The 15,068-nt window shown below is 39.7% G+C and overlaps 1 protein-coding gene across 2 annotated transcripts; it reads right to left on the bottom strand.

The window, feature by feature from the left end:
- Window positions 1-213: 213 nt before the first annotated feature.
- Window positions 214-14,745, bottom strand: LOC148891052 (polypyrimidine tract-binding protein 2-like). 2 transcript variants are annotated; one of them, XM_089008411.1, is made up of 18 exons: window positions 14,636-14,745; window positions 14,426-14,535; window positions 13,223-13,241; window positions 12,604-12,655; window positions 12,358-12,521; window positions 12,212-12,283; window positions 11,043-11,114; window positions 10,804-10,959; window positions 9,925-10,035; window positions 8,740-8,905; window positions 8,566-8,643; window positions 6,941-7,053; window positions 5,089-5,122; window positions 3,326-3,418; window positions 2,320-2,436; window positions 2,144-2,243; window positions 1,980-2,057; window positions 214-902 (listed from the first exon to the last, which is right to left on the bottom strand). In XM_089008411.1, the coding sequence occupies exons 2-18, from the start codon at window positions 14,446-14,448 to the stop codon at window positions 773-775; spliced, it is 1,578 nt and encodes a 525-aa protein (XP_088864537.1). In that variant the 5' UTR covers window positions 14,449-14,535; window positions 14,636-14,745; the 3' UTR covers window positions 214-772. The 2 variants fall into 2 exon arrangements, with proteins under 2 accessions (XP_088864537.1, XP_088864538.1); XM_089008412.1 differs by lacking the exon at window positions 14,426-14,535 and having other exon boundaries at window positions 14,636-14,692.
- Window positions 14,746-15,068: the final 323 nt, after the last annotated feature.

Raw genomic sequence — 15,068 nt, 5'->3', positions numbered from 1 at the left:
GACAATACGCGCGCATGCGCAGTTAAACTCTGCATTTCCGCTTGCGTAGGCGTTTTTTAAAAATCATATCAAATCTGCATTTTCGCTTGTTTTTGCGTTGTTTTTTTTTTTTAAATCATTTACGGCGAACTACAACTGTTATACGGGAATTGTAATCATTTATACGGGCATATATTAGCCAAGGTTGACAGGTAAGGGTTTGAAACAAGGCAGTTAAGGGAGACAAAGAGTAGTTTATTGACAGGCAAGAAAAGGAGGAAATTCCGGTCTGAAAATACCACACAATGTAACTCCAAGTGTTGGTTTAAAAGAAAAAATATGTTAACATTTATTTATTCCACTTTATTGTGGAATAGCGGGCTTGGACTGGAACTCGCCGGATCCTCAGTGGGCCGTGTCGTTGAGGACATCAAGGGATGTGAAGAAGCAAGTAACACTAAGTAACATAAGTCCTAAATGTGTTGAAGTGTCATATCTAAACAAGACTAAAGACACATGTATGTTGATCTGACCAGAGACCAAGACCAGGAACACATGTTGAAACCTCGTCCAGAACATTTTGACCCAAAGACTTGAACGAAACATTTCAGTTGACTATATTACACAACGTCTATGGAGTTCATCCCGTGTAATACGTTGAGAACTCTTGTCTACTCTATTCCCCTTGTTGTTAATTGACATTAACAACAAGCTCCGCCCACTTGCATTTAAAAACAATTATTTTCAAATAGCGACCTAGCCAAAATGTAGAGCCGTTAAGAGTCAGGTTTATTTAGATGGTGGACTTGGAGAAGGAAACTTTTAGATGATGATTCTTTCCCATGTCGTAATTATGAACGTCCATCAGTGTCTGGATGGCCTCCTCCACTGACGACATCTGGATCAAGGCCATCTTACGGTCCCTGAGGGGAGGAAGGAGCACACGGTCCAGTTGGATGTCAAAAACATGGCGCACCGACGGACGCTGGATTTCATCGACAAGATGCGGTGACGTAGCTCTTAAAGGACAACCAACATCACTTTTTTGTTTCTTAATTGACATCAGAAAAACGTTTTATAGCATCTAAAATACCCAAAACACGTAGTATGCTATTTTTAGTCAAATGCAAAACACCAATAAAAATAAAGACGTAAAGTGTCCAAAATGTGCAAAAAAAAAAATGAACCAGGAAGTGGCCAGTTTCAGAAGGTCCCGCCCCCTCGTTCGTGATGTCACGCCAAGACGTCTTGCCTTGCTCCAGAATCAAAACAATGGCTTCAGATTCGGAGAAGATGCTTTCTTGTTACTCATTCAGTTATGAATATAGTTCAAATAGTTCTGAAGAGGAAAGCATACATGTTTGTAATCGATGAAAGAATTTATTCCGTGCCATTTTGAGGTATCTGGGGGCGGGAAATGTAGCACCAAAAACAGGCAGAAAATGGCAACAAAGCTCCGTATAAGGAATTAATCAGCCTGTTTCCACAGCTTTGTCGCCCTCTTCTGTCTCTTTTTGGTGTTACACGATGTTTTCAGACCAAACAAAGTACAGCAAAATGCATTGACGTGATGGAAGGACTGCTACAATGTGTCCTTTTTTCGGTCAGGGGCGTTCCTTCACTGACGTCACGTGAGGACTCGTCACCAACTCAAAAAAAAAAAAAGACTTCCGGAATATTCAGTGTGAGTCTTAAAACGTAAAATATCGCTATATGCGGTGGAATCTTTGTAAAATACGCTCAGTAGAAGTCATTTGAAGCCATTTTACAAATTATGGACACAACTTGTCCGGAGGCGTCGGTTGTCCCTTAAGTCATTTTTATTGGTGCTTTGCATTTGACTAAAAATATTATTCTGCGTGTTTTGGGTATTTTAGATGCTATAAAACGATTTTTCTGATGTCAGTTAGGAAACAGAATAATGGTTGTCCTTTAAAGTGTTTATTAGTTATAGGAATTTTGTGTTAAATTCAGAGAAATTCAAGGGCATCGTTTCTTACTGGAAGAACTTGAAGGCCTTGACCGCACCACCGCTATTGGAGAACAAGTGACGCAGATCGTCTTCGCCGAAGTTGTCCCTGAACAAAGACAAAATGTTCCAGATAGGACAACGCGACACCAACTAAAATGGAGGCGGGTTAACAAAAAATGGTGGATTCTTTACCGGATGTTGGAGAGATGAAGCGTGGCGGATGGAGGAAAGATGTTCTGAAAGTTTTTAGATCCTGGCTTCTTGAAGCGATGTAGCGGAGAACCGGAAAAATCTGGAAATGTGAAGAAGGCGCAATGGGTTTTTTTTTTTCGGGCAAGTGAATGAACGCCGCCAGCGCGAACGCTCACCTTTGGTGAGAAGTTGGTCGTCCAGTCCTTCCCTGGGCAGAGCGACAGTTTGATGTTTGGATAGTGTCACTCTCATCACTTTCCCAAACACCTTCTGACCATTCAGGTGGCTCATAGCTAAAGACAAAGTGGAGAGACGCGCCAGTTTGGGCAGAGAATGTCAAATCTTAAAGGACAACCGACGTCTCCGGACAAGTTGTGTCCATAATTTGCAAAATGGCTTCAAATGACTTCTAGTGAGCGTATTTTAATAAGATTCCACCGCAAATAGCTATATTTTACGTTTTAAGACTCGCGCTGAATATTCAGGAAGTCTTGTTTTTGAGTTGGTGACGAGTCCGTACGTGACGTCACTGAAGGAACGCCCCTGACCGAAAAAAAAAAAAAAGGACACATTGTAGCAGTCCTTCCATCACGTCAATGCTTGTTGGGTCGGAAAACCTCGTGTTGCGCCAGAAGAGGGCGTCCAAGCTCCATATAAGGAATTTATCAGCCTGTGGAAACGCAATACACTGTCATGTCGACAAGAGGTCGCCATTCTCTGCCTCTTTTTGGGTGAGACATTTTCCCCCAATGTTGCCTCAAAATGGCGCGGAATAAATTCATTAATCGATTGCAAACATGTATGCTTTCCTCTTCAGAACTATTTGAATCATATTCATAACTGGATGTGTAACAAGAAAGCATATTCTCTGAATCTGAAGCCATTGTTTTGATTCTCCAGCAATGCAAGACGTCTTGGCATGACGTCACGAACTAACTGGGGGCGGGACTTTCTGAAACTGGCCACTTCCGGGTTCATTTTCTTGCACATTTTGGACATTTTAAGTCATTTTTATTGGTGTTTTGCATTTGACTAAAAATATCATTGGGTATTTTAGATGCTATAAAACGTTTTTCTGATGTCAGTTAAAAGACAAAAAAGTGACGTCGGCTGTCCTTTAAGACAGCCCCACCCCCTAAAAAAAGCTTCCCGATTTAGTCCGTGAATAAACGGGCGGCTCACCTAGCTGAGCCTGGTTGCCATCCGATAGTTGTATCAAAGCGCTGTCCTTTTTGTTGTAGAGGATCTTCACCCGCTGCACGTCGCCATACACGCCTGCACAGATGGAGACACAAAGACAGACAGAGAGAGAGAGAGAGACAGACAGGTGGACCAAGACAGGGAGAGAGAAAGATAGACAGAGAGAGAGAGCACAGGGTGTAGGAGAGGACGAGGATAGAAAAGACAGAGCAGGAGAGGAGGAGCCGACGTAGATGTAAAATAAAAAAAGAGGTGTGAAGGATGGAAGGAATTCAAGTTAGTGCTAGAGAGACAAAGGATCAGAAAGGACTGGCAGGATCTTCCCATTTGAATATAACATTCGGAAACGCTGCTTTTTGGGGATTCGGACCGTCAACCGCGGATGATTTATTCAAGCGTGCGTGTGTGACAAGTAAAACAGAGGAGACTTAAAAAAAAAATCGATGGCGAGTGGTGGAAAACGTAAAAATGCTTTTTCTTACAGTCTTACATATCGTCGCGTGATAAGATGCGGCAAAATTTAACAACGAAATTACCCATGAGACGATTGCGCAGAACCTCGATGGGTATGTCGCGGCTTGGAATTGAAGCGGATTGACATGGGATAGGAAATGTGACACAATCTCTTTTCAATCAATGGCCGCTATAGCTTCGCGTTTTTGCTTTCAACATTTAGCTTGTAGCAGACGTGCACATTTCACCATGACCTGATCCACTGGTAAAAAGGACATTTTGATCCTCTCCTTGTTCATCAAGAACTGCTTCATGCAACAAAGAGGGTGCAGAAAGTGCTTAAGATTGAATGTCTGAATGCGCCTGTTGTGTTGTGTCAAATTATTTGTTATTTAGTATTTTTTGTTGTTGTTTTGACTTCAAAATGGCGCCGCGAGAGTGGCTGCCTTTACAGCCGCCCCTGTATTTTGTTTTTGCTGTTGTGAAATGTCAATTTCTCTACTGTGAGACTGTCTAGCTACCTAGCTGGCTATCCAGCTAGCTACCTAAGATGGCTATCTAGCTAGCTACTATTTGCTAGCTGGCTAGCTAGCTATCTACCTGGCTATCTGTTAGTTATATAGCTATCTATAAAGCTAGCAAGCTTTCTAGCTATCTATCTATTGGCTATCTATTAGCTAGCTAGCTTTCTATCTATTTGAGTTACTTCTGCGTTGAGTGAACACTGGCATTTGTGGCTGCACTGCTCACCCACAGAAAAACGTATCCTATGACTGAAAAGTGACCTTGAGAGTGTTGAAAGGCACTTATAAATGTATTATTATTATTATTATTATTATTATTATTATTATTATACATTATATTTAAGTGCCTTTCAAAGCTATCATTAGCTATTAGCAATATATTAGCTATCTATTAGCTGGCTGGCTACCTATCTAGCTGGCTATCTAGCTGGCTAGCTATTTGCTTTCTAGCTGACTGACTGAAAAGTGAGTTTTGAAAGGCGCTTATAAATGAAATGTATTATTATTATTATTATTAATAAAAGCTCATCTGATCTAATCTATTATTCACGTTTTAGGATTTTTTTTGTGCTCACGAGTTCATCGCAAAAGCCATCAAAGCAGCTGGCCAATCGTTTAACGGCGAAAACGAAGGAAAAAAAGGCTTACAATTGAATAAAAAAAAAAAAATGTCCACAACAACACCCGCTAAGACAAAAAATAAACAATCGAGCAAACCGGATAAAACAGAGAGAGATAAACAGATTGAAAAGTAGAGATTGAACATACCGAAGAGGGTAAAGAGACTTTGAGGCGTGACCATCTTTAACAGAGAGAGACCGCAGAGTAGAGGACAGGAAAAGGAGGAAGAAGAGGAGAGACGAAAGGTAGAGATCAGACCACCCGGCATTGGACGACGACGACGAGGGGTGGGGGGTTTCCATCATGATGGTGACGATCCGAGCAAAGATTGTTTGGTGGGGTTGACAATTGTCCAAAATAAAGGAGACATCCACGACAAATGAAAAAGGGATGCAGGGAGGGGGGACAAATAAACACCACATGCGGGAGGAGAGAATCAATATCAATATCCAAGAAAAGAGGCAGGGGAGGGGGATAGAAAGGGAGAGAAGGACATAAACCAAAGCAGAGGTCAGTCAACAGCATCAACAGGAGGGGGAATGAGCGCCGGCTTGATTCATTCAACAAACGCGCACAAACAAAATGGCGGCGGCGTAGTGACGAATGAATTAATCCGGTGGAGGTGGGGGGTAATAAAATACAAGAACAAGAGGAAATCAGACGCTGACAAAATGGCGACAGACACGTGAAAACCACCACTCCGATGTGAAGGCGCTCTCAAAAAAAAAAACGAAAAAGACGCACTGAAATAGGAGACAGAAATGGTCGCTGACAGAAAGGCGTCATTCAAAGAAAAGATTTTTGATCATCAATTGTGTGTGTGTGTGTGTGTGTGTCGAAAATTAACAGCTAACAGTAAACTAGCTCCAAAGTACAATTAAGCTAGCATCCAGAAATCATCTCATCTTCATTTTTTCTCTTGTAGATGATGTTACAGTGATACCTTGGCTTACGAACTTAATCTGTTCCCAGACAGAGTGTGTAAGGCGAAATGTGTGTCTCCTAAAAAATTATATTTCCCATAGGAAACCATTAAAATGAGAATAATCCGGTCGCAGGTCCCCATAAAACATACTTTTCTACTTTCTAATTTTCTAAGCCTTAAAACTAACTACACCAAATATACATTATTTTATGTATAATAAATGTGCTACGGTATTATAATTAAAGAAATAAACTGTACTGTATAATAAAGTTGTTTTATTGACCTTTGTGATGGTCATTGATGTAATAATAATGATCATAATATCCGTTCCCAGGTCCCCATAAAACATAATTTTCCACTTTCTAAACTTCTAAGCCTTAAAACTACACAAAATATACCTTATTTTATGTATAATAAATGTGCAATGGTATTATAATTAAAGAAATAAACTGTACTGTATAATAAAGTTGTTTTATTGACCTTTGTGATGGTCATTGATGTAATAATAATGATCATAATATCCGTTCCCAGGTGCCCATAAAACATAATTTTCCACTTTCTAATTTTCTAAGCCTTAAAACTGCACAAAATATACCTTATTTTATGTATAATAAATGTGCAATGGTATTATAATTAAAGAAATAAACTGTAAAATATAATAAAGTCGTTTTATTGACCTTTGTAATGGTCGTTGATGGCTTGATGTCTAAACCCCCCCCACTCTCCTCACTGCTGCGTTGTTGACCAATCACGTGGCTTTAACTGGACTGGGGGCGGGGAAGAAAGGACAAAAACAGTCAGCTGCCATTTTCTTGTTAGGGGAACGGGCTCGTTTGTGAACGACACATCACTCATTGATAGTTCGTATGCCAAGGTAAAAGTTTCATACATTTAACGTTCGTAAACCGAAAAGTTCGTAAGCCAAGGGGTTCGTAAACCGAGGTATCACTGTAATTTGTTTGACATTCATCAAAATCTACAACGACACATTTGACATTTTGCTTCCCAAAACGAGTAAATACGAAGCGAGTGGTCTTCGCTCTGTGGTTGAATGTGTATGCTTCACGCACGTACCTCTTCGTTCAGGTTGGACGCCAGCAGCACTCCCGAAACGCCGGACCCCGACAGAGCGACACGTCCCGCGGCAGCCGCCGCCGCCGCCGCGGCGCTCAAGGGGCTAATGGCTCCTGTGAGCAAGCGGAACCCCGCAGAAACGTTTTCATCGACACGTCATTCCGATGTTTTAAAACAGAGGTGTCCAAATCAAGGCCCGCGGGCCAAATCTGGGCCGCCAAGTCATTTTATTCAGCCCGCAAAAGCAAATCAAACTTGTGAAATTTGGAAAATTCCGAACCAAAATGTCAATTTGTCCCATGTAAACCATAATAACGTCATTATTTTTTTACTTCAAATTTGAAAACGACTTATTCATTAACTCATTCGCCGCCATTCCCAAATTTATTCGGGGATTGAAGAGCATGACATGGAGCATCATTTGCAAATTTGTTCGGGTTTTGGTTTTTTCTTACGGGGGGTGCCGATTAAGCACTCATTAGACCTCTGGAAATATTTTTCCCTTCCACGAGTGGGCAGCTTTCGCCTTTTGTCCATGTTAGCGCTTTGTTACAGCTTCAGCATTTGTGGAAGGACAACCGACACCATTTTTTGTTTCCTAAATGGCATCAGAAAAATGTTTTATTGCATCTAAATTACCCAAAAAAATGCAGGCTGATATTTTTAGTCAAATGCAAAACACCAAATGACTTAGTGTCCCAAAACTGCCGCAAAATGCACTCACAAATGGCGAGATTCACAAAGTCCCGCCCCCTTGTTCGTGACGTCACGCCAGGATACTCCTTCACAAACTGCCTTGCTCCAGAATCAAAACAATGGCTTAAGAGAGTTCAGATTCGGAGAAGATGCTTTATTTTTTTGTGACTCATCCAGTCATGAATATGATTCAAATACAGTAAAGTCTCGTTATATCGATATTCAAGGGAGTCCGAAAAAATATCGATATAACCGGGACTATCGATATATCCGACCCTGTTTGCATGTAATTTTCTCCGTGCGTGCATAGAAATAGTATCGATATAACCGGGACTATCGATATATCCGACATCGATATAACGAGACTTTACTGTAGTTCTGAAGAGGAAAGCATACATGTTTGCAATCAAGAAGTCCTTCCGTATCAATTCGCGCCGCCTGGACTCCAATGTAGCGTCCCAGAAAATGCCCAAGATGGCGCACAAGCTCCGTTGGAAACAGGCTGATTTGTCCGCTGGGAATTTGTGTCAATTTACACCTTCTTTATCCATGTTATCCATGTTATATTCACCTTCGCGTTATTTATGTAGTTTTCCTTGTAATTTCGCCATCAACACTGTGTTTTCAGACGAAAAAAAAGTACCCAAAATGCATTGTGAGTCGCCTTGTCGGTCACGGGCGTTCCTAATACGACATCACTTCAGGAATCGTCATCAACTCGAAAACAAGATTTGCTAAATATTCAGCGTGAGTCTTAAAAGGTAAAATATAGCTATATAGATGCGGTGGAATGAATCTTTGTAAAATGTACAAGTCATTTCAAGTGATTTTTGAAATTATGGACACAACTTGTCCGGGGTGTCGGTTGTCCTTTCAAACATTCTCATCCCAAAAAAAGTATTTCAACACCAAATATACATTGAAGATACCTGCGCCCTGAGAGAGGGAGAGCGACGTTGAATAACCCCCACCGCTTGAGTACGACGCCAGCGGTCCAGACGGGGTTCCTACGAGAAAGCACAGCAACCGAATTGGACCATAAACGTCACCGGATGTGGGCTAGAGCAGACACAATGTTAAAAAAAATATTATTTTTGGATTACCTAATAAAGAATGATCCTTGCTTGTATCTCCATCTCCGGTCGGCAGATCCGGTCGCGTGTAATCTCGACTCTTGTCGTTGTTGTATTTGACGTTGAGATTGACCAGTTTGCTGAAATCGATCCTCAAAGTACAGCAAGAATTATAGATGTTCTGTCCATCAAGAGACTGGAGACAAAGAAAGACAAGACAATGTTAGTTAGTGTGCATAACTGTCAACTTTTGATATCAGAAAAGCCTCGTAATATGTCGGGGTGCGCAGGCCAAACGATTTTTAACCTTACAGCATCTTAAAATGAGGCTTAAAAACAGCATACGAATGTTATATCAATGTCAAAGATATACAGTAAAGTCTCGTTATATCGATATTCTCGGGAGTCTGAAAAAATATCGATATAAGCGGACTATCGATATATCCGATATATCGTAAAAGACTAGAAATTAGCCGGGAAATAAAAATAGTACTGTAATAAGCAGTACTATCGATATAACCGATATCGATATAACGAGACTTTACTGTACTTGTGAAAAAATACCTATACAGGTAACATCCGAGTTCCGACCGAGTTCCGTTCCGATAAAACGGTCGTAAGTCAAACGGTTGTAAGTCGAAATCCATTCAAAATGGCCGAATGTTATATCAATGTCAAAGATACAGTAAAGTCTCGTTATATCGATATTCTCGGGAGTCTGAAAAAATATCGATATAACCGGACTATCGATATATCCGATATATCGTAAAAGACTAGAAATTAGACCTGACATTTACGCGACAGGATAGTAATAATAATTATAAATTTCATTTATAAGCGCCTTTCAAATCTCTCAAGGTCACAGGATAAGTTTTTCTCTGGGTGAGTAGCGGCAGCCACACGCGCCAGCGTTCACTCAACCCGGAAGTAACTCAAATAGATAGAAAGCTTGCTAACTAAGCAATCGTTAGCCAACCGATACATAGCTAGATAGCCAGCCAGCTAGAGCTAATAGATCATACACGACGTCAATCTGTTGTTTGCAAGCAACGTTTTTTATTGAATACTATTAAAAACCAGACTGTTTACAGTTCATTTATAATTTTTATAACTTTTAGTGTGATTTTTTTTTTAATATAATTAATATCGATTTTGAACATAAAATACCACGATGCTATGCTACCGGTTCCGAGTTTTAGAATCTTGCAGACCTACCAGCTTAGCCTGCTGCGCGTTGACAGGATCGCTGAACTGCAAAAGTGCTTGGAATTGGTTGTTCTTGGTGAATGTAATGATCTTCATGACCGTCCCAAACTTGCTGAATATCTGAAAAGTATTTGTAAACGCCACATCGGCAGTTTAGTGACTGCTGAGATTGCCGGTGCGGAACTAAGTGCCGTAATACAGTGATACTTTGGCTTACGAACTTAATTGGAAAGTGTGTATCCCAAAAATTAATTTCCCATAGGAAACCATTAAAATGAGAATAATCCGTTCCCAGGTCCCCATAAAACATAATTTTCTACTTTTCTAAGACTTAAAACTACACAAAATATACCTTATTTTATGTATAATAAATGTGCTATGGTATGATAATTAAAGAAATAAACTGTACTGTATAATAAAGTGGTTTTATTGACCTTTGTGATGGTCGTTGATGGCTTGATGGAATGGAGTGGCCGGTTTCATCAGCATTAAACACTTGATGAGGAATGTAGCCTTCTTTCACCATTTTGAGGAATGATCCCTTGTAGGTGCTTTCTCTGCCATAATTTTACCTAGTTCCTCATCAATTGTGTTCTGTTTAGCTGGGTTGATAAGTTTTTTTGCATCAAGTGTACAGATGGCTTGTGCGTTCTTGACCAATCACGTGGCTTTAACCAAAGACTGTGGGCGGGGATTAGAGGACAAAAACAGTCGGCTGCCATTTTGTTGTTAGAAGAAGGGGCTCGTTCGCGAACGACACATCACTCATTGAGGCAGCTCCGTGTACGAAAAAAGTTCGTATGCCAAGGTAAATTTTTCATAAATTTAACGTTCGTAAACCGAAAAGTTCATAAGCCAAGGGGTTCGTAAACCGAGGTATCCCTGTACCTGTTGCAGAACATCAAGAGTCACAGGATAGAACATGTTGTCGATGATAATACGCAGAACAGGACTGGGAGGCGGAGCGAGGTCCAGAACCCCATGGTCTGATGATGGACTGCCACCTTGAACCGCCGAGACCGCCTGTAGCACCGCTTGGGCTCTCTGGGAGACGAGAAAAAAATCCCACATCAGGTCTAGTCCGGTTATTTTTTTTAAAGTTGGTATTTTCTGAACAATGCCAATACCTGGTTGAGCGCAGAGTCCGTTTTCAGTTCCTTATGGTTTGAAAACTGGATAAAGACTGGACTATTTCTGATCTAAAAACAAAACAAAAAAAAAATCCACACATTTTAAAATACAGTAAAGTCTCGTTATATCGATATCGGATATATCGATAGTCCCGGTTATATCGATATTTTTTGGACTCCCTAGAATATCGATATAACGAGACTTTACTGTATGTCGCTAAGCAAAAACCGCATCTATTCATGACTCCATCAAATGTATGAGTGAGTGAACGGATTTCAGACATGTGTGTAAGGCGAAAAGTTCATCTTCTGAACATTTATTTCCCATAAGAAACCATTAAAATGAGAATAATCCGTTCCCAAGTCCCCATAAAACATAATTTTCTACCAAATAAAAGCCTTAAAACTACACAAAATATACCTTATTTTACGCATAATAAATGTGCTATTGTTGTGTAATTTAACAAATAAACTGTACTGCATAATAAAGTGGTTTTATTGATGGAATGGCCGCTTTCATCAGCGTTAAACACTTGAGGAATGTAGCCTTCTTCTTTCACCATCTTGAGGAATGATCCCTTGTAGGTGCTTTGTCTGCCATCATTTTACCTTGTTCCTCATCAATTGTGTTCTGTTTAGCTAGCTAACTGTACGGTATCATAAAGTCGTTTTATTGACCTTTGTGATGGTCGTTGATGTAGTTGCCTCTTGATGATATCCGAGTGAAGTTGCCGTGCTTTCTCGGCGATAATACCCTCACTCACACTGTCACTGTACTGTATTTCATTGATACTAAAGTTAATCCTGGCACACACATACTCTCGAATAAAATGAATATAATTACACATTCTCATTTCAAAATAAAATAACAAAATGGCATTGACAGTTTTTCTCGACAGATTGTTCATTTTGAATATTCAATTTGAAACATCAATTGCCACAAAGGCCGATCAGTATAAAAATGCTAATTTGGGCTACAAAATGCGAATGCATATTGATTTTTTTTTAAAAATGTTAATATGATTTTGTTCAGTTCTAACTGCTGGTGGAAAAATCCAAATGACATTGCAGTATGAATGTATCACGTGATTTTTGTGTTGTCATATGATTATTTTTTGGCTTCTTTTGACTTCAAAATAGCGCATAGCAAAATTCGGATTTCAGACCTGCGGCGTCACAGCCGAGTAGTAGTTCACCATGGTAATGGCAGCTTCTGTTGTGCTGAGCTCCAGAAAAGCCTTGAAGGAAACATTTTGTTGTCAGCCGAACATTCCACAGGAAGTGCATGAAAACCACGTTGCGAAGGCGATACCTGGTTTTTGCCCTTCAGCATCAAAATATTGGTCACTTTTCCAAAAGGGAGTCCCAGCGCAATGACTTCCGTCTCTGATACTTCATTGGGAAGTTTTCTGATGTGAAGCACTTTGGATGGAGGCGACTCATCCAGACGCTGTTTCTTAGTGTCGTTGCCGTTTGCTGAACACCCGCATTATGTTCACCAAAGACAATCATTAAAACCATTAAATTGAAGAACATAAGAAAAAAAAGGGGTTCTTACCAGTCATGGTGTTCGTGCTGCTACTGTACATATTGAGCTCATCGGAGCCTCTCTGGTAAAGAAAAGAAAAACAAATCGCTGATCAATTTCAATCAATCAATCAGTTACAAATGACTCAGGCACATCATTATTGATCAAATATAGAATCAACTTTAACCCCCTGCCCGTCTCAGCACAATGAGGGACAGAGCTTTCAGCCGCTCTGCCCCCAAACTCTGGAACTCACTTCCTCCCAACATTCGTAACATCGAGTCACTTCCCACCTTTAAATCCCATGTCAAAGCCCATCTATTTAAAATTGCATTTTCTTGTAAATCCCATGATATCATCGATAGCCGGTTATATCGATCTATTTTTAAAATTGCATTATATCGATAGTGTTATATCGTAGCTCTTGAATATCGCTAACGACACTTTACTGTAATTGTATTTTACTTATTGTATTCTATTTGTGATTGTATTCTATTTATTATAGTACCCGTGCTTGTCTGTGACTGTAAAGTGTCCTTGAGAGCTTTGAAAGGCGCTTAAAATAAAATATATTATTAAAATGCATTATTATAATATCAGCATAATTGTTTACAGTCAAAAGTCTCAGATAGAAAATAAGGATGCTTACCTTCACACCAACCCCATCACTGCAAAAGTGAAGAATTCATTCATAAGTTAAAGCGAAGACCAACACATACATGTTACATATCATTACTTGATTTTTCACGTCATTTTTCAAGTTTTCCATATAACTTTTTTTAATTTCAGGCTATCAACATGCTCTCGTTGGTCAGTTAGTAAGCAACTAATTTTTATTTATTTATTTATTTATTTATTTATTTATTTATTTATTTATTTATTTTATGGTGACCATCTTTGTTTAGGTGCTACAGTTACCTCTATTGTTTACATCCAGTGGACCGAGCGCACTCTGTACTCGCAGTAGTATACCATTGCATTTTTGTGAAGTACGTAATCGTTTTTCGTGGGATTTTCCAAGTTATGCAGTTTATGATGAGGCATTACACACATTTCCCTCCATGCTGGGCCTTGAAATCTCCGAATAGGACGACGAGAAATGAGGGGAAAAATGGATTGAAGTTTCCGCTCTTTTTGCTAACACTACAGTTTATAAAGGTGAGCAAGTTGTATTTTTGTAACTCATAGAAGTGGTAGAATATATGTTTTTCTCCATAACTGCCAAGTTTCAAGCAAAAAGAAGCATTAGCATATATATTTCTAGAGCTTGCAATTTTCTTTCCTAGTATTCAGTGACAGCCATTTGGGATTTCTGACGAAAATCTGCCCGCATTCGATTCGTTGATATTTGATAATTTATATTTTGAATCTTTGCTTGTGTTTTCCGTTCTTGTTTAGAATTTCAAACGCGTTCCAATTGTACCTAACTCGTTATGATCTGTCAAAAATTAAGAAAGTTATGATAGTTTAAACTGTAATAAAGAATTCGGTCACAGATTTTCATTTGTAAGTGTCATGACAGGCAGAAAATCCCTCATATTTCGAAAATTAAAAATTCCGTTATTTGTCATAGAACAATAATCTATACAATCTATTTAAATGCACTTTAATATGGTATTAGAACACGTGTAATGAATTATTATTGACAATTTTTGTCACGATCCGTACTTTGTTACAATTGTCTTCTACCGTGAGCAAAGGACTAATGTGACTATAAGTGAAATCTATTGGGACCTTCTAATCAAACACAAGCAAAAAAATAAAGATAAGTCAACCATACTTTACGGTTAATATCGCTCTGGATATCAAATTATTATTATTACCGACAATACGAATATATAAATGACATTACCTCATGATACTAGCCCGGTTCATGGGTGGACTTTATGTTTAGCTAGTTGTCAGCAGCTCCCGTAACGATCCAATATCGATGTTTTGCAGCTCAGCTAACGGCTAGCCTATCTGTAACCGAGAACGCAAGGCACAGTCCCCTTCAAATGTCTCATAAGTTACTAAAACGAGAGCGTTCCGACGTACGCGTCCACAATCGAGGACATTTTACCCGTCCATTGCAGCTCTTTGTCCTCTCGTGCGAAACGTCCACCGCCGTCGAACAAGTGGAAGCAAAATGGGCGCCTTCTCGTCAATCAGGGACGAAGGGCTCGATACCGCCATCTTCTGCTTTGGAGGGTAGTTGCAATGTTATTTACATTTCGCATTGACGTTACCAACATTTGATGTTTCTCAAAACTTTGACTAAAATCAATAATAATACTACATTTCCTTTCTAAGCGCCTTTCACAGTCACAGGATCAGTTTTTCCTCTGGGTGAGCAATGGTAGCCACACACGCCATCGTTCACTCAACCCGGAATAACTCAAAAAGATAGAAAGCTAGCTAGCTAGCTAGTTAGCAATGATGCCTTCCCCTTCTCACCACGTCTTTGTAGTATCTTTGAAGAAAATATATTTAACCGTTTAATGTGTTTAGTGGAA

The sequence above is a fragment of the Hippocampus bargibanti genome, linkage group LG11, assembly GCF_051943395.1.
Source record: "Hippocampus bargibanti isolate YZ-2025 linkage group LG11, ASM5194339v1, whole genome shotgun sequence".
Taxonomy (NCBI): Eukaryota; Metazoa; Chordata; class Actinopteri; order Syngnathiformes; family Syngnathidae; genus Hippocampus; species Hippocampus bargibanti.
Note: the sequence above shows the minus strand (reverse complement) of the source record. Positions and strands in the feature narration are given on the sequence as shown.

Excerpts from the sequence above, each read along its gene's own strand:
- LOC148891052 (XM_089008411.1), bottom strand. The coding sequence starts at position 14,448 with ATGAACCGGGCTAGTATCATGAG. Across the intron at positions 10,960-11,042 it reads CGGACTCTGCGCTCAACCAG|AGAGCCCAAGCGGTGCTACA; the intron begins GTATTGGCATTG and ends CTCGTCTCCCAG. Across the intron at positions 2,437-3,325 it reads TGGCAACCAGGCTCAGCTAG|CTATGAGCCACCTGAATGGT; the intron begins GTGAGCCGCCCG and ends CTTTGTCTTTAG.